The sequence below is a fragment of the Scomber japonicus genome, chromosome 22, assembly GCF_027409825.1.
Source record: "Scomber japonicus isolate fScoJap1 chromosome 22, fScoJap1.pri, whole genome shotgun sequence".
Lineage (NCBI taxonomy): Eukaryota > Metazoa > Chordata > Actinopteri > Scombriformes > Scombridae > Scomber > Scomber japonicus.
Window position 1 is genome coordinate 21,286,818 of NC_070599.1, and position 18,533 is coordinate 21,305,350.

The following is an 18,533-nucleotide window of genomic DNA, read 5'->3' on the forward strand; positions in this document are numbered from 1 at the left end:
CCACAGATTATACAGTGTATATACAGTATAGTACATACTGTATGAATGTTTTTACTGTAATATGTATGAAATAAAACACATTTAGACCATTTAAAAAAGTGGCTTCGTTATTTTGTTTTTGTCAATAAATTATTTTCATCATTTTCAGAAGCTAAAATAACACATTTTATGATATTAATTCTCCTCTTATTAGAGACAAAAGGCCCATTCTGGTTTATGTCACTTGTCGCTCTGTTACTTAAGGTTCATCTGTGTCAGCCCAGCACAGACAGATTTGAAGGGTTTTAACAATCAGTATGAACAGGAACAATGATTACAGTGTAGAAAACGTCTTTTATTGTACATATGGCCACTTGACTGTTGTTTTAAGACAGACTTGAACAATCGTGAACCTGTCCTTTATGATATGATACGACATACTTTATTGCTCACCTGCAGGGAAATTTGTCTTGGGCTCAAATACTGCACATGTATAGTAATGCCTCCACAGTTACAGTATTATTGCACTCACCCCATGGTAAAAACACATTGCACAAACCCCATAATAAAACATCCTGAGACCATTGCACATTCCCTACAGCCTCAAATGAGTTTTAAAAATGGTTGAGTTTACACTGAGGGACAGAGGGGCAAGAGTTCATATTCTGTGTGGAGGATATATGATGGGTTGCTCACTATCCTCTTGAGTTTGCCTAAGAACAACAGACTGCTCATATATCTGGCTGGCATTCATTCCCTCCAGTCGATATATGAGCAGTCTGTTCTTAGGCAAGCTCAGATAATGACTGACCCTTTCACCTTTAAAAGTGAAATGAAACTTTACATATTCAACTTTATTGATAAGACGTTTGTCCAGATGGTGGCACTATTGAGCAAAGCGTGATGATGTTTGACACACTAGTGCAAACAGGAAGTTGTATGTTAAGTTTGGCTGTTTTTCTGTCAGTGACCTACAAAACACACACTACTAATGAATTCATCATTATATTTAACAGCAACATTCACTATATTTAATCATAAATACAGACTCATATAGCAACTTGTTTCAATGCCTTTTAATTTTGCAGAAGACAAAAAGTTCCAGTATACTGTCCACAATAAGGTTTTGCTAAAAGCATTACTTTCTAAACACATTCGATGTACTCTGATCAAAGGCACAAGGCCTGCAGCTCCTGTTTATATCACTTGTCGTATTGAACTTTAAGCCGCGTTACAGCAAAGAAATAAAGATGAGAAAATTAGCTCCAGAGCCTTTATGATATATATGAACCAGCTCCTATGCAAAGGTACCTCCTCAGCCTCTTTCATCCAAGGAGACGTTATGGTTTCTTGGTGCAGATAGATGGAAGTCTAGTATTACACTTTGTATTATCCCAGCACTTTCCCTCTGTAAATAACAAAACAATACTCACTCTTAATGGCATTATCATAACAACACTAACTTAACTGTAGGTTAAGTAAGTAAGTTAAAGTAAGTAAAGTCAGTAAAAGTAAGTAAGTAAAAGTGCAGAGTTTCCAGCCTGCGTCAGACGATGCTGAGTTTACTGACTAATTATTAAAAACCAGGAAGTGATGTGTCATGGTAACTTGCTCAGCACTAATATCTGCTCATTTTCTGCTGTGTGTTGCGTTAAGCAGCAGATAAAAGACTGCTGCTGGGAGAGATTTCAATTTTGACCCAAATAATCGTGATTATGATTTTTTCCATAGTCGAGCAGCCCTAACTCAATGTCACATAAAGCTTTACTTTAACTATTTACGATTGCTCCAACTCTAACTTTACACTCTCAAAATCAATGTGTCAAGACAGTTTGTTGCTATTTACCTCCATAATTAATCTGTAAGCAGTGCTGGCTCCACCAACTAGAAGGCTGTCCAGGACACCAGAGCGTAAACTGGAAAGTTGAACCATCAGACCAGAGCCAGACCCCGCTCTAAAAGACAGAACAAAATATTTTATGATGTGTGTGTGTTTTTAAAATTCAATCACTATGATTTCTTGTGTAACTGCAGATTGTTGTATATACCTGTGGTGCATCAAAGCCTCCAACCCATACTGGTTTTTGGTAATGAGTCTTCGTCTTCACCATCAGCTGAATCTCATGGTACTCCTCAATGCTACGTATGGATGCAAGGTTTGCACCCATGACCTGGCAGTTTTTCTGCAGGGGAGACAGTTAATTATTAAGTGATCTTGTTGTTCTGGCTGACACTTTAAGTATGTTGAGCCGTCTTTCGCTGACATTACTGTCGAGGCGTTCTGCACTATAATCTTTACTAACTTTAATTATTCTTATTACCTCAGCCTTAGCCCATTTCATGAGTGTTGGAACAAAGTGGAAACAGCGATCCTTGATCTCAGTCCAAGTACCACAAGAATTATTTCCAGTTGTTGCTTCTAGAAAAAAAGAAGAGAAAAAAACATGCAATCATTGTTCTCATAGTAAATGCAGAAAAAAAAACAAATATAGCCAAAATAGGAGGGTTTCTATTTTGTTCGATGTATTATGTCCTCAGGTTCATGAGATGTGAGTAAAGTTAACGCATAACTTAAATGATTTTAGTTTACTATTTATAGACACAGACAAGAAAACCTTAGTCATGTTAAGTCCTACAAATATGAAAACATGATTATGTTGTTTAGCCATTTTGAGTTGATAGACTTATCCTTCCACTTATCCGAACATATGAAGGTACTTTGTATTGTGATATTTAAGTCAATAAACCAACTAATCAGTCTGATTAATCATCCAGTCCTACATTGACACACACAGTATGGGCGCTTCAGTATGAGACATAGTTAATAGCAACTAAATGTCTTTTTAATGTGCTATTTGCTTAAAAGATCCCTTCCCACCAACGTATATATACGATGCTCAAATACTACTACTACTACTACTACCACCACAAAAAAAGTTGAATTAATCATTAGGCTTTACACGATCAGGATTTTTGGGGCCGATCACCGATCAGTGAGTTTAAATAAACCAATCACCGATCACCGATCACGTCTTCTTTGTTCACGCTCCGTCTCTTAAACTCGGCATGCTCCTCCTCGTGTTCCCTCCAGGTACATTTGTGGTGTTGAAACATTTTGCAGATGCTTCCCCACGAGGTTGCACAGATTGCAAATAGCTTTGTTTTATGTTTGTTTGAATCCGACAGCTAATGATTCAATATTCAAAAAACTTTATTGTCCGTCACATCGTGACAGGGCTCAAAACTAGCTGTCGGATTCAAACAAACATGTTTGGTGGTGTGGAACTTCTTTGTAGTAAATGAGACAGATAAAACACAAGCCATCTGCAATCTATGCAACGGGAGCATCTGTAAAAAGTTTCAACCTGAAGACATGGATCGGATCGTCGAATTAAGACATTACAGCCGATCTCACTAATTGCATAAGATACTAAATATCGGCCGATCCGACATAGCCAATCAGATCGGGCGTAAAGCCTTTTAATCAACCATTTCCATTCCTTGAAAATCCAGAATCTATGAATTTGTAATTTTGTTCTGCATTTCATGTGAGCTGGAGGTTTTAGGTTTCTGTAAATTGAACACTAGACAGGAATCAGCCTCCAAACTAGATTTGATGTCATAAATCTTGCTCGCTCACTTCAATGTCTAAAGCAGAGCACAGCAAAATATATTTTTGAGTGGAGGACTTTCATTTTTTATGGCTTCATTATTAGCAGCAGTTGTTATGCACTCATTTCTGGCTTTCTGACAAAAGCATAGATTTTCAATAAATGGATGAATATCAAAACACTGAAAACCACCTATAATATAATGTCTCACATGGTTACTTTACTCTTTATAATAAACAGTCAATGAATAATAAACTCACCAGCATCTCTGATCGACGCCATCATGGCACAAACAAGTAGAGACACAGACAGCATCTTCACGGTAAAGATGATGATAAAGATAGAGACAGATATTGTAGAGACACTTAATAGAGCAGGTAATGAAGATTGTAGTGAACCTTCTTCCCGTGTGAAGTCATATACTACCATTTATCTTGGCATCTACCACAAATTAGGAACTGGAAACAAGTAACGACACAACAACTGCCAACTATCAATTGTGACCACAGAGGCCCAAAATGCACAGTGTGTGTATGAGGCTTCAGCAGTCTGAGTTGGTCATATCAAGTGGATATCTGCCATTTATAGTCTTTTTAGGATAAAATTCCCTCTTTAGATTTCCCTGTTGAGCTGTGGTGGAAGTATAGTAACAAAAAGAGAGACTTTGACACTAAAAAAGACTGTAATGTTAAAAGATATCTACTTTATTTGACTCATTTGGGCGGCTGGAGCTTCATTGTAGCTTTAGATAATAGATAGAGTAAGATGGATGATGGCAAGATAAACCTATTTCTTTTGTTGTTTTAAGACACCTGATTAACATACATACACATGTGACACAAGACAGTACAATAAAACATGGAATCTAATCCAATCCAATACAACAACTCTGCTACAAATTCTACATTTATGACGTTTATACATCTTCAGTTTTTGTTAAATTCTGTCACAGTCTGTTCTGCTCTTCTCCTGCTGCTGGTAACTTTCCATTCACCACACCTGGCCTGCTCCACTCCTGCTAATCAGCCACACCCACCTCATCAGTAGTTAACTCTGTTCACCTGGGCTTCATCAGTAATCACCTGGACTCTCAGCTGCACCCCAATCTGTAATCAAGCCTATATATATATACTCCTGTTGTCCACTCACTCTTTGCCACATTGTCATTTTGCATTTGCTTCATGCTAGACCTTCCAGCACTAATTCACGGACTGTTTTCCTGGTTTCGACCCTGCTTACCTTGGATCTCTTCTCTTCACACCAGCCTTCTCTCCCTGACCTCGAGTATTGCCTGTTCCTGTCTGCCTGTTGCTGTGTGGCGTCCTCCGGCTTCGATCCTGTTAGGTGAGCCCAGAGACTCCTGCCTTGCCGTACACCTCAGGCATTATCATACCTGCTGCCAACTCTCTTTGGTGACCCTGAGCCCTGCCTATTGCCCTACACATTCCCTATACTGTTCACTGGTATTCTGTGCTGCAATTGGGTCCTACCACCTCCACCCTGTTACAAAATTCTACTTTATGTTCATTATTGAGGTCATAGTGGGTGATGGTGATGTACTAGGGTGCATTATAATGACTGGTGTTCCTAATATTTTGTCCACTCCATTAACATACATGAGGAGGGTTAAATATTAGGAAGCATATCTGGTTGCGTTCCAGGTATGAAAAGGCACCAGGATGGATAAAAGAGGGACACTAATAATATTTCATTGTTAATATCAATACATTACCTATTATTGAGCTACAACAGAAGATCTTGTGTAATAGGAAATACTAGAGTTCAATGATCAGCTGTTGATGTGCTGATTTAGATTGTTCTCCATTATGCAACACCATCATGAAGGTGTCTGATGCAGAGACGCTAAAAAAATGAAGTGGTCACTGTTTTTTTTCATAACTCTGACCTTTTTTCTACCTCAAAGTAATGGGTTAGGGTTTCTGTGAAAAGATGGTCACAATTTCTGCTGACACTGCTGGTTTACAGTTGCAAAAAAGGGAACACTTTGGCTAATAATAATCAGGTCATAGGCCTTTGAGGATGATTAAGCATTAACTGAAATCCTCTTTTCAACAGTGAAGATGACAAAGGCAAAAAAATAATGCAGCAGGTGTGAAATGATAAACTGCTGCTCAACTTCTCTCTTGAATTTCTAAGTAAACAACAGAAGCAACTGTGTGAAACTCTCTGTAACATTGAGTTGGAAAGCTCTGTATGAATAAAGATATTATTTTTAATCAAGAATCATGACTGAATGATGAATTTAACTATGAATAATAGGTTAAACCAGTTATTAGCAGACAATCACAGTTGTGGGACTGAGAGATGAGAGAGAGTGCAATTACAAATCCATCTGCTATCATGGGCCGCAAATGGATTCACCAATACACAGCACAGTTGGGCTACTGATATTCCCGAGCCATGGATTCTAACTTGCATAAACCTAAGTCGGATAAAGGATCGATGAGTTAGGCAGAACACACTAACATAAACAGAGAAGCTTTCTGCCCATGCACTCTCTGACTCTCTGCTGCTATGTATGGAGATAGAGAGGGGTGATGGCAGGTTTACAAAGGGGGATGCATTTTGGTAATGCCCCAAAAAAGGGGATGCCATTCCCCCTCATCCCTCCTCAAATCGCCTACAGCTTGCGAAGGAATGATATACTGTAGTAGAAGAAAAGCAGAAGTGGAAACAGAACAACAAAATCTACTGAGAAATCGTCTTCTCCTTTCTCAGTATTAGTGTGTGTGGCTTCGGCCGTCCTTTGAGTAGAGGATTCACAAGAGAAAGACCAACTCTGATGTTTGTCTTTTAATCCACTTTAAAAAAGGCTACAACTAAGTGTAGTGAAAGTTCTTTAAAATGTCATGCAAATTATTTGAAGCTAATATGAGACGTCAACCATAATAATGATAATACTACATTTTATTTGATGACACCTTTCAAGTCACCCAAGGTCACATTACAAAGAATAACAGAGAATAAAACAACAAACATTATTAAAACCAGACATCAAACTAAAAAAAAAACCTAAAAACAGGTGTACTGCACAGTGTTAAAGTGAGTATGACAGTTTGAACAGGTGTGTTTTGAGTTTGGATTTGAATGTTGTGATGGAGTCTGACTCTCTTATATGTGGGGGGGGGGGGCACTAGTTCCATAGTCTGGGTGCCGAGTAGCTGAAGGCTCGGGCACCCATGGTGCTGAGGCGTGATGTGGGGATGGTTAATGGACCAGCAGAGGTTGAACCATTCAAAAATGAGCCATCTTTTTTAGTGTCCAAGTCACTTCCTGTTACAATTCTACTGCTGTCCGTCACTATCGTTGCTTGTGACCAAATTCCAGGTAACAATGTTTCAGATCACAACATAATTTGAGATATCAGTATCATGTAAACATCATTTTTCAGTGATAGTATTCCCATGGTAGAGAGTCATCATTTAGTAGGAATTGCACTGTTGTTTCTGTTTTTGTTTTTTCAGTTTCTTAATATATTGTCAGATGTTTATTATTAAAATTAAGCAAGTTTTTTTTCTCAAAGGTGAACACAGGACATGCAGTTTGCAGAGCAGGAGAATATGCAAGCATTTTAATTTCAGCTGGACTTTGACGCTTTACTTTGTACATGATGTAGTATCTTACACACAAACTCCATACATTGTTGATCAGTATAAAGAGCCTTTAAGGAAGATTTCGCAATAACTAAAACCCTCCTCTTCATTGTGAAATGTCTGTTGCAAAGATAATATGATATAATGATCAACTTCTCCTTTCTTGAATAAACACTGTTCTACTTCTAAGAAATGTACTGGGGAAAGGTTACATAAGGGTTATTGTTAATGAGAATCTACTAGATATGTTGATGATATATTGTCTATAAGAATTGGACATCAAATCATGTTTTTACTTTAAAATACTCTCTTTAGAGCGATCAATAATGTCACAGACCAGCTTGTTTTGATGCTTGAGCCTTTTATTGTTGCATGAGACAAGAAAGAGCAGTTCACTTTACAGCTGCAAAGATTAGTCGATTCATTAATTAGTCAAAGAGACAGGGAAATTCACACCAACTATTTCAATGATAATCAATCACTTTGAGTCCTGTTATCTAAAAAAATCTCTGGGTCCAGCTTCTTAAATGTGAATATTTTCAGGGGGGTTTTTTTGGCCTCTTTGAATTGTTACGTATCTTTGGGTTGGTCAGGACAAAACAAGGCATTTGAGAATGTATCTTTGCCTGCTGGAAACATTTTCCACTATTTTCTGGCATTTAATGAGAAAACAAATGACAGATTAATCGTTATCAAAATGATGAAAGAAAAAAAGGTGCTAAAAGCAATATTTTAAAAACACATTCAAGCTGCTCTTATTAAAGGCCTGAGAGACAATCCTGCTACTTTTTAATTCAATTTGTTCCTTCAGTAGCATTACAGCGATAGAAATGAGATAATTATATGAAATAAAATGAGATGTAGAGCTTCTAGTTCATATTAAGACAGATGATGTATGAAAATAATGCGCAAAAAATCTTCTCCACCAGTGTTTGTGCCTTCACGTCAGGAATCAAAAGCGGTTCTTGGCACAGACGAATGGTTTTCGTCTCCAGCAGTAATCGTCATTCCAGCACTTGGAACCTGTGAGTATCCGAAAAGAACAAAGTGTCAGTCAACCCACTCGAACCTTCTCCTCTGAGTGCTATTTTTGGGGTTGTTCCAGCTGGTGCACATCTACGTGCCACTCAGATGTATTGACCCACACCACTTTATTAGCTAGGAGATTGATACTGTTCAAATGGAAGGAGGCTTCCCCTCCTGCTTATGCACATTGGATTAAGGAGGTTATGCAGTCGTTAAAACTAGAAAAGATTGGAAACACCATGAGAGGATCTATATCCAAATTTCATTCGACATGGAAGCCTTTTCTAGTTTTTGTGGAGGAATCGGATGCTTGATTACTTGCTGAAAGGGGTCAGCTTACAATTCAGGTTGTTGCTCTCCCTCTTTTGTATCTGCTTTGTTCTTTTTTTCTCATTTTTTTAATTTTATTTATTTATTGTATTTTATTTATTTATTATTTTTTAAATCCACTTTACGAATTCTGTTATGGGTTAATTTGATGTCTTGGATAACTTGCCGAACGGGGGTGGGGATACAGGGATGGGTGGGTTGGAAACTATAGTCCAGTGTTTACTTCAGGAATTTTACTGATTATTTTGAAAATGGAAAATAAAAATAAACCTGTGTCAGTAAACGCTATAGAAACACTGAACACACAAAAACTGAAACGGGGGGATACCAATTAATCTTGGAGCAAAATTGAGACTTTTGACCATTTACCCTCATTATTAATATCATTCATACACTGTGTTCATTTACCTGAATAATTCATTGCTAAGCAGTGCTGCTTGTCCCTCTGATTATTGGGCTGTCCAGGGCACCAGTTCTCATACTTGAATTCTTTACCATCACTCCACAGCCAAGTTTTCTCCTAGAAGACACAATTTAGGATTACATTAATTAAAAAAGGAACTGAATGAAGTAATGGTCAGACCTTGGGAAATGAAGAATAAAATACCTCTTGTGCATCAGAGCCTCCGATCCATAGTCCTACGGTCCGACGAGTGAGCGACGAGATCATCGCTTGAGTCTTACGATACTGCTTAGGGCTATGTATGGATGCAAGGTTTCCACCCAGACGCTGACAATGTTGCTACAGTGGAGATATAAAAGGATGAGAGAAAGGAGTTGGAGGTTCAGATCATTTACTGTCTATTTCTGCATCTGCCTTTTGTCCTGTCTGTACTTGGGTTCGATCTACCAGTCCTATCAGAGTGCTGGATACTTTTAAAACTTATTTTGAAATTGTTATGTTTAGTCAGTTGTATCTTTGAATCATCATGTACAGAAGGAGGCATATGAAATCAAAGTTAACCCTATTACCTCAGCTCGAGCCCAACGCTTTGGTGTTGACATGTAGCGGAAACAGCGGCGAAAGATCCGAGTCCAACCATAGGGACATGCAGATCTCTTGACCAGGTCGGCCTTTGCTGAGGACAAGTAGAGACAAGGGGCTATGTGTTAAATTTTCATATCATGATATAAAATTAGATGGCATAATATAAAAGACTACAACTTAAAATAACATAACACAACATATTATACTGTAACTTAACATTATATAAGAAAAGAGACATAATGCCCTTTATTAGAGACAAACTGGTCATTTTAACATTTAAGAAAATATGAAGTAAAAGTAGAAATAGCATTGTAACATAGTCAGTATATTTAAATGTAAATCTGAAGGCTACTTACATGATTTGTCAATTTGGGACTTTGCGTCTGGAGGAGCTAGAAAGTTTGACATAATAGTAATTATCTGGATTGTTGCTGTTGATAGACAATAAAGACAATTATTTTTCTCTTTCTTTCATTGTATGCAACATTTTTTTTAAAGAACACTCACATTGAGCTGTAGCCAGAGCCATCATGGCACAAAGAAGTGCACACACAGTCAGCATCTTCATGGTGACGCTGATGGTGACGATGATAATAACTTTCAGTAATGAGAAACAAATATGTTATTAATACTTCTGTGTGGAACAGAAGATCGGAAGTGACTGCTAGTTCAAATAATAAAAGTTCATAGCACACCTGCTGCCGAATTATCTTCTCTTCTCAGCCAGTAGCTTCAGTCTACCCATGTGAAGGTGTTGCACTAGACTAAGACCAGCTCTTATATATTATTTACTTATCTTCACACCTCTCACAAAAAAAGGGAACTTAGGGCACACCCAAGCGTAACGAGACATCATTATCAGATAAAGTGTTCCCAGAAAGTTGAAGAAACAATAGATTATGTAGTGCAGGGGAAGTTGATTTGTTTTGTTGTTTTTTTCTAATTGTGGCAACTATTAAACACTCATTTGTGGAATTTCACCCAAGGACATTTTTTAGTCTAACCACTTTGACACCCAAGGCAAAAGAAAAAAGGTTGCCTCAGTTAAAAGAACACGTAGCTGAGACTTGAGTCCAAAAGTAAGTGATATTTTTATTCATCAATATGTTGTAATATGTATATTTAAAATGACTGGCAGTCTCAAAACTCAAAAAGTTCAGTTGCTAAGTGTTAATAATGTCACAGACCAGCTTGTTTCGATGCTTGAGCCTTTTATTTTTGCACGAGACAAGAAAAAATAGTTCACTCTAGAGCTGCAAGTTGATTTCATTAGTCACATTAGTCCATTAATCAGTTGATTGACAGGAAAATTGATTGCCAACTATTTTCATAATCATGATCGATTAATTGTTATAAATCTCTTTTTTAAGAAAAATGCACAAATTTATTAAAGTTTAAAGTTTTCCAGGACAGTAGTAAAAATAGTAACATATCTTTGGGTTGGTTATTGTTGGTCAGGAGGATGTGTCTTTGCCTGTTAGAAACATTTTCCACCATTTTCTGGCATTTAATCAACCAAATTACTAATTGAGAAAACAATTGACAGATCAATTGATAATGAAAATAAACATTAGTTGCAGCTCTTGTTCACTTGAAAGAATAAGGTGCTAAAAGCATTCTTTTCAAAACACATTCAATGTGCTCTCATTAAAGGCACAAGGCCTGAGAGACAATCCAGCTGCTGTTTGTGTCACTTGTCGCTTCGTTCCTTCAGTAGCGTTACAGCGATAGAAATAAGATAATTATATGAAATGATATGAGATATAGAGCCTCTAGGTCATATTAAACTAATCAGCACAACACTTTTGAAAATATGCACAAAAAATCTTCTCCAGCAGTGTTTGTGCTGCTCGACGCCTTCACATCAGGAATCATAAGGGTTTCCTGGCACAGACGAATGGTTTTCGTTTCCAGCAAAAGTCGTCATTCCAGCACCTGGAACCTGTGAGTACCCGAAAAGAACAAAGTGTCAGTAAACGCTATAGAAACTAAAATCTGAAACCGTGGATACCAATTTTATATCGGAGCAAAATATAAATTTTATTTTTCACTCTTTACTTTCATCATTAGCATCATTCGTACACTGCGTTCATTTACCTGAGTAGTTCATCGCTAAGCAGTTCTGCTTGCCTCCAGCGTTATTGGGCTGTCCAGAGCACCAGTACCGATACGTGAATTGTTTACCATTACTCCACAGCCAATTTCCCTCCTAGAAGACAACATTTAAGATTACATTCATTAAAAAAACAGTTTTAATGAAGTGATGGTCAGACCTTGGGAGATGAAAAATATAATACCTCTTGTGCATCAGAGCCTCCGATCCATATCCCAACATACCGATGAATGGCCGACCAGATCATGCTCTGAACCTTACGATACTGCCAATAGTAATGTATGGATGCAAGGTTTCCACCGAGACGCTGACAGTATCTCTAGAGTGGCGATAAAGAGGATGAGAGAAAGGAGTTGCTATGAAAGAAATAGAGGAGTACAACACTGACGAATGTTTAACAAAAAATAAATACTGTCTGATTTTACCTATTCATCTGCTGTGTGTCTCATTTGCAACCCCAATAACCACAGAAACTAGGGCTGCACAATATATCGTTTGAGCATCGTCATCACGCTGTACGTGTGCGCGATAGTCACATTGCAGAGCCTGCGATGTAGGAGGCGAATGAACTCATCTAATTTCAAGGTTAGCTGACTGATATACACTGCATGTAGACTCTGCGTGTGCTGTGCAGCGATCGATCCACCAATCACATTCGTCCTTTACTCAGTTGCCAAGCAGACTACCCTGACAGCTGCCAATCAAAATCAGAGAGGAGGAAACCACCCCCCCGCCCCCCTGCACATGGAATGAGTCGCTGCCGCTGCCGGTAACAACAACAACAACAATTGCAAAATGAGCAATGAACAAGAGAAAACCACCGAAAATGAAGACTTGTTGCCAAAAAGAAAAAGCAACGTCAGTTATCTGGAATTATTTTGGTTACAAGAAGGATGATGTCGACCAAACACGTGTTCTGCCGACACAGATCACCTGTTGCCACAACAAGAGGTAACACAACTAACTTGTTTGACCATTTCCGTTGGCACCACACAGCTCAGTATGACGAATGCAAAGCCAGATCTGAATGTCGTCCAAAACAAAAAAACATTTCAGAAGCCTTTGCAACTTGCAAACAAGTTAGTTGTGTTACCTCTCGTTGTGGCAACAGATGAAAAGTACTGGCAACATAGAACACGTGTTTTAATATCGCAATATATATATATTGCAGGGTTGAAAAAAATTGCAATGTTAGTTTTTTCCAATATCGTGCAGCCCTAACAGAAACCTTAAATGCACTGGAACCCCTTGGCTAAGCTCACTTTAATTTCTCATTATAGTATATTACTAATTGAAGTCATGATATTACTTTGCTTACTGATATCAAATGAATTTGTTACATTACATATTGCTTTACTTTCATCAGTCTGCTGTTGGCACAGTGAAAGGTACACTTACAAAATCCAAAGCCTCCATACCTACTATTAACATACATTGCATTTCAGGTGTGAAAACAGAAACTAAGACATTGCATTTTAAACAGCAGCCCAACTACTGTTCACTGTTTGTAGCTGTTCACTGGCCATCAACAGCAGGTGTGACATTAGCGCTGGTGACTTAGGATGATTGCTACACTCTTGAACGTTGAACAAAACTGAGGTAATTTATGAATGAGATTGTTAGCATGTTGTATCTTTGAATCATCATGTACAGAAGGAAGCATATGAAATCAAAGGTAACTGTATTACCTCAGCTCGAGCCCAACGCTTTGGTACTGCAACGAAGCGGAAACAGCGTCTGTAGCTCAGAGTCCAACCATAGGGACATGCAGATCTCTTGACCAGGTCGGCCTTTGCTGAGGACAATTAGAGAACAATGTGTATGTGTTAAATTTTCATATTGTGTTTTAAAAACAAATTAGATGACATAATATAAAATGCTAGAACTTAAAATAACATAACAACACGTTATACTTTAACACAACATTATATAAGAAAAGAGACATAGCGCCCTTTATTAGAGACAGACTGGTGATTTTACACAACATTTAAGAAATATGAAGTAAAAGTAGAAGTAGCATTGTAACATAGTCAATATATTTAAATGTAAATCTGAAGGCTACTTACATGATTTGTCAATTTGGGACTTTGCGTCTGGAGGAGCTAGAAAGTTTGACATAATAGTTATTATCTGAATTGTTGCTGTTGATAGACAATAAGTACAATTATTTTTCTCTTTCTTTCATTGTATGCAACATTTTCTCTAAAGAACACTCACATTGAGCTGTAGCCAGAGCCATCATGGCACAAAGAAGTGCACACACAGTCAACATCCTCATGGTGACGCTGATGGTGAAGATGATGATAACCTTCAGTAATGAGAAACAAACATGTTATTAATACTATGAAGCAGATCATTGGTAGTGACTGTTAATTCAAAAAATAAAAGTTCATAGCACACCTGCTGCTGAAGTATCTGCTCTTCTCAGCCAGTAGCTTTGGTCTGTAGCTTCAGTCGACCCTTGTGAAGGTGTTGCACTTGACCAACACCAGCTCTTATATATAATTACTTGTCTTCACACCTCTCAGAAAAAAGGGAACTTCAGGCACGTGCAAATATTATCATATGAAGTGTGCACAATATGTAGATTATGTAGTGAGAGCAGAGGAAGGTTCTTCTTTATTCTTCTAATAGTGACAACAATTCAAAACTCATTTGTGGAATTTCCCCCAAAGACATTTTTTAGTCTAATCACTTTGAGACCAAAAGCAAAAGAAAAACAAAAGGTCACCCAGGCTCCAAAACACTTAGCTGAGACTTGATTCCAAATGTAAGCAATATTTTTATTTATCAATATGTATTAATGTGTATTTAAGTCTCAAAACTTAAAACGACAAACAAAAAAAAACATATTTAAAATACAAATGCTCCCAAAAGTTCAGTTGCTCAGTATTAATAATGTCACAGACCAGCTTGTTTCAATGCTTGAGCCTTTTATTTTCGCATGTAACAAGAAAGTACAGTTCACTCTAGAGCTGCAAGTCGATTTTATGAGTCGAATTAGTCGATTAATTAGTTGATTGACAGGAAAATGTATTGGCAACTATTTTCATGGTGATGATCCATTAATCATTTTGATTCTCTTTTTTAATAAAAATGCTAAAATTTCCTGTTTTTTAAAAGTTTTCTATGATATTTTTAAAAATTGTTAAGAATATTTGGGTTGGTTATTGTTGGTCAGGACAAAATTTGAGGATGTATCTTTGCTTGCTGGAGATGTTTTTCACCATTTTCTGGCATTTAATCAACCAAATGAGTGATTGCTTAATTGAGAAAACAATTGACAGATCAATCAATGATAAAAATAATTATTAGTTGCAGCTCTTGTTCACTTGAAAGAATAAGGTGCTAAAAGCATTCTTTTCAAAACACATTCAATCTGCTCTCATTAAAGGCACAAGGCCTGGGAGACAATCCAGCTGCTGTTCGTGTCACTTGTCGCTTCGTTCCTTCAGTAGCGTTACAGCGATAGAAATGAGATAATTATATGAAGTGATATGAGATATAGAGCCTCTACGTCATATTAGACTGATCAGCACAAAGACTTCTGAAAATATACGCATACACACTTCTCCACTAGTGTGTGTTTGTGCTGCTCCATGTATTCATCAGCGTCTCCTGACACAGACGAATGGTTTTCGTCTCCAGCAGTGATTGTCATCCCAGCACCTGGGAACTGTGCGTACACAAAAAGAAAAAAGTGTCAGTAAACGCTACAGAAACACTGAGCACACAAAAACTGAAACTGAGGATACCGATTCATCTTGGAGCTAAATTTAGATTTTTTGAAAGTTTACCCTCCTCATTAACATCATTCATACACTGTGTTCATTTACCTGTATGATTCATGGTTAAGCAGTGTTGTGAGCCCTTGTGGTTGTTGGGCTCTCCACGACACCAGTACTGATACTTGAATGGGGTACCATCACTCCACAGCCAAGTTCTCTCCTGGAAGACACAATTTAAGATTACATTAATTTAAAAAAATGTATTGAAGTAGCGGTCAGACCTTGGGCAATATTGAATAATAATACCTCTTGTGCATCAGAGCCTCCGATCCATGTCTCTCTTAACTGGTGACAGGCTCGCCTGATCATCCCCTGAATCCTACGATACTGCCAATAGCTGTGTATGGATGCGAGGTTTCCACCCAGACGCTGACAGTATTTCTACAGTGGAGAGGATGAGAGAAAGGAGTTGCTATGAAACAGAGAAATACAACATTGACAAATGTTTAACAAAAAATAATCCTGTCTGATTTTACAGCTATTCAGCTGCTGTTTGTCTATTTTCAAGTTGAATAGCAACCCCAATAGCCAAGAGATTTGAGCAGGCTTATTACCTGTCCCTGTGCTATGCTTATGTACCCTGGACCAGTCTCTCCACTGAACGGATAGAAACCAAAGGAACATCAGTCCTCCATCAATCTCCCAGTGAATGAAATGACCCTACAACACATACTTGAATGACTTACTTGAGTAATGTTGAATTAAGTTTGGTGTGGTATACAAGCCGTGTGATGAAAAGGTATTTCAGTATCAAGCAATTGTGTCAAGAAGCACCAGAAACGAGAGAAGAGATTAAACTTTTTGTAGTTGCTTCCTGTGGTTCATTTCTGTGTTTGATAGGCGGGATGTTAGCTGTGTAGTTTTTGTCAAGTTTTCTGAGGTTCAGATAATGAACTAGTCTATTTCTGCATCTGCCTGTGTCCTGTCTGTACTTGGGTTCGATCTACCAGTCCTATCAGAGTGCTGGATACCAAAACTCTTTTTAAAACTTTCTCTATTCTCTATTTTGAAATTGTTATGTTTAGTCAATTCTATCTTTGAATTATCATCTAAAGCACGAGGCATATGAAATCAAAGTTAACCATATTACCTCAGCTCGAGTCCAACGCTTTGGTGTTGAAATGAAGCGGAAACAGCGGCGATAGATCCGAGTCCAACCATAGGGACATCCAGATATTACCCTAAACCTAGACCTCTTGACCAGGTCGGCCTTTGCTGAGGACAAGTAGAGACAAGGGGTTATGTGTTAAATTTTCATATCATGATATAAAATCAAATTAGATGGCATAATATAAAATGCTAGAACTTAAAATAACACAACACAACATATTATACTGTAACATAACATTATATAAGAAAAAAGACATAGTGCCCTTTACAGAGACAGACTGGTCATTTTACACAACATTTAAGAAATTTGAAGTAGAAGTAGCATTGTAACATAGTCAGTATATTTAAATGTAAATCTGAAGGCTACTTACATGATTGGTCAATTTGGGACTTTGCGTCTGGAGGAGCTAGAGAGTTTGACATAATAGTTATTATCTGGATTGTTGCTGTTCATAGACAATAAAGACAATAATTTTTCTCTTTCTTTCGTTGTATGCAACTTTTTTTTTTTTTAAAGAGCACTCACATTGAGCTGTAGCCAGAGCCATCATGGCACAAAGTGCACACACAGTCAGCATCCTCATGGTGACGATGATGATAACCTTCAGTAATGAGAAACAAATATGTTATTAATACTATATGAAACAGATTACTGGTAGTGATTGTCATTTCAAATGATAATAGTTCATAGCACACCTTCTGCCGAATGATCTGCTCTTCTCAGCCAGTTGCTTCAAACTACCCGTGTGAAGGTGTTGCACGAGACCAACACCAGCTCTTATATATTATTTACTTATCTTCACACATGTCACAAAAGAGGAAACTTAGGGCACACACAAGCATAACAAGACATCATTATCAGATAAAGTGCACCCAGAAAGTTGAAGATACTATGTAGATCATGTGGTGAGAACAGAGGGTTTTTTTTTCTTCTAATAGTGCCAACTATTTAAAAACACGACTGATCGAAGAGAAGACATAGAAGAAAGAAAACACGGACTCCAAAAGACCTAAAAGATGTCCTCTGGTATCTGGCACAAACATGTTAGCAGAGGATTCTTTATATCCTGCAAATTGCAAGTTGGGGTTTCCATGGATCTGATTTGATGCCAATAGATGCTCAATTAGACTGACATCTTGGAAATTTGTTTCATGTTCCTTAAACCATTCTTGATCAACTTTTGCTGTGTAGCAGGGTGCGTTATCCTGCTGAAAGAGGCCACTGCCATCAGAGAATACCATTGTCATGAAGGGGTGTACTTATTCTGCAAAAATGTTTCAGTAGGTGGTACTATGACAAAGTAACATCCACATGAATGCCAGGACCAAAGGTTTCCCAGCAGAACAGTACTCAGAGCATTCATCTATCATAGTCAGCATTCACTTTTATGCAAGTTGAGCTACAATAGCTCTTCTGTGGGATCAGACCAGGAGAACTAGCCTTGACCACTCATGACCCTGCCACAGGTTCATCAGTTGTCTTTCCTTGGACCATTTTTAGTACTGACCACTAAACACCTGCAAGACTCCCCAAGACCTGCCATTTTGGAGATGCTCTGACTCAGTCGTCTAGCATCATAATTTGGCCCTTGTCAAAGGCACTCAGTTTCAGCTGATCAGTGTATACGACTGTGGGGAAATTGGGGACAGGTATAGAGGGTGGGGACCGTCAGATTAAGGGGAATGAGGAGAACACTGAGGGGAACATTGGGGTTACCGATGGCTAGATGAGCATGGCAAGATCGTGTAAGAGCAAATTATCTGGAAGTTTAGGAGGAATTTAGACTTTTTTAACTATGTATTCTATTACAGGGTACAGAATGACAATAAAACTAAGAAAAAAACTGCACATTTCAGGAAAGATGGAGTTGTGACTTCTGCAGCATTAAATAACTCTGATGTGAGTATTATCATCATATTGCAAGCAAACTGACAAACTACAAATTATAAATCAAATAAGTGAAAAATATTTGG

General features: G+C 37.8%; 3 protein-coding genes across 3 annotated transcripts; all 3 read right to left on the reverse strand.

Moving 5' to 3' along the window:
* Positions 1-1,102: 1,102 nt before the first annotated feature.
* LOC128383545 (C-type mannose receptor 2-like) lies at positions 1,103-10,299 on the reverse strand. The gene is made up of 11 exons (XM_053343152.1): positions 10,244-10,299; positions 10,056-10,145; positions 9,905-9,940; positions 9,533-9,639; positions 9,168-9,302; positions 8,969-9,080; positions 3,851-4,012; positions 2,301-2,398; positions 2,028-2,162; positions 1,826-1,934; positions 1,103-1,387 (listed from the first exon to the last, which is right to left on the reverse strand). Exons 2-11 carry the CDS (start codon positions 10,114-10,116, stop codon positions 1,320-1,322), a joined length of 1,023 nt encoding a protein of 340 aa, XP_053199127.1. The 5' UTR covers positions 10,117-10,145; positions 10,244-10,299; the 3' UTR covers positions 1,103-1,319.
* A 471-nt stretch (positions 10,300-10,770) lies between these two features.
* LOC128384255 (ladderlectin-like) lies at positions 10,771-14,132 on the reverse strand. The gene is made up of 7 exons (XM_053343802.1): positions 14,062-14,132; positions 13,879-13,969; positions 13,728-13,763; positions 13,350-13,456; positions 11,846-11,980; positions 11,646-11,757; positions 10,771-11,490 (listed from the first exon to the last, which is right to left on the reverse strand). Exons 2-7 carry the CDS (start codon positions 13,937-13,939, stop codon positions 11,420-11,422), a joined length of 522 nt encoding a protein of 173 aa, XP_053199777.1. The 5' UTR covers positions 13,940-13,969; positions 14,062-14,132; the 3' UTR covers positions 10,771-11,419.
* Positions 14,133-14,935: 803 nt separating this feature from the next.
* On the reverse strand, positions 14,936-17,143 carry LOC128383546 (ladderlectin-like). The gene is made up of 5 exons (XM_053343153.1): positions 17,086-17,143; positions 16,540-16,664; positions 15,696-15,830; positions 15,498-15,609; positions 14,936-15,337 (listed from the first exon to the last, which is right to left on the reverse strand). Exons 1-5 carry the CDS (start codon positions 17,141-17,143, stop codon positions 15,270-15,272), a joined length of 498 nt encoding a protein of 165 aa, XP_053199128.1. The 3' UTR covers positions 14,936-15,269.
* Between the last annotated feature and the right edge of the window lie 1,390 nt (positions 17,144-18,533).

Excerpts from the sequence above, each read along its gene's own strand:
- LOC128383546 (XM_053343153.1), bottom strand. The coding sequence starts at position 17,143 with ATGAGGATGCTGACTGTGTGTGCACTTTGTGCCATGATGGCTCTGGCT. Across the intron at positions 15,831-16,539 it reads AGCGTTGGACTCGAGCTGAG|AAATACTGTCAGCGTCTGGG; the intron begins GTAATATGGTTA and ends TCTCCACTGTAG. Across the intron at positions 15,338-15,497 it reads CTTAACCATGAATCATACAG|TTCCCAGGTGCTGGGATGAC; the intron begins GTAAATGAACAC and ends GTGTACGCACAG.
- LOC128384255 (XM_053343802.1), bottom strand. The coding sequence starts at position 13,939 with ATGAGGATGTTGACTGTGTGTGCACTTCTTTGTGCCATGATGGCTCTG. Across the intron at positions 13,764-13,878 it reads GGCTCTGGCTACAGCTCAAT|CTCCTCCAGACGCAAAGTCC; the intron begins GTGAGTGTTCTT and ends CAAACTTTCTAG. Across the intron at positions 11,758-11,845 it reads GAGGCTCTGATGCACAAGAG|GAGGGAAATTGGCTGTGGAG; the intron begins GTATTATATTTT and ends GTTGTCTTCTAG.
- LOC128383545 (XM_053343152.1), bottom strand. The coding sequence starts at position 10,116 with ATGAAGATGCTGACTGTGTGTGCACTTCTTTGTGCCATGATGGCTCTG. Across the intron at positions 2,399-3,850 it reads GGCGTCGATCAGAGATGCTG|AAGCAACAACTGGAAATAAT; the intron begins GTGAGTTTATTA and ends CTTTTTTTCTAG. Across the intron at positions 1,935-2,027 it reads GAGGCTTTGATGCACCACAG|AGCGGGGTCTGGCTCTGGTC; the intron begins GTATATACAACA and ends TCTGTCTTTTAG.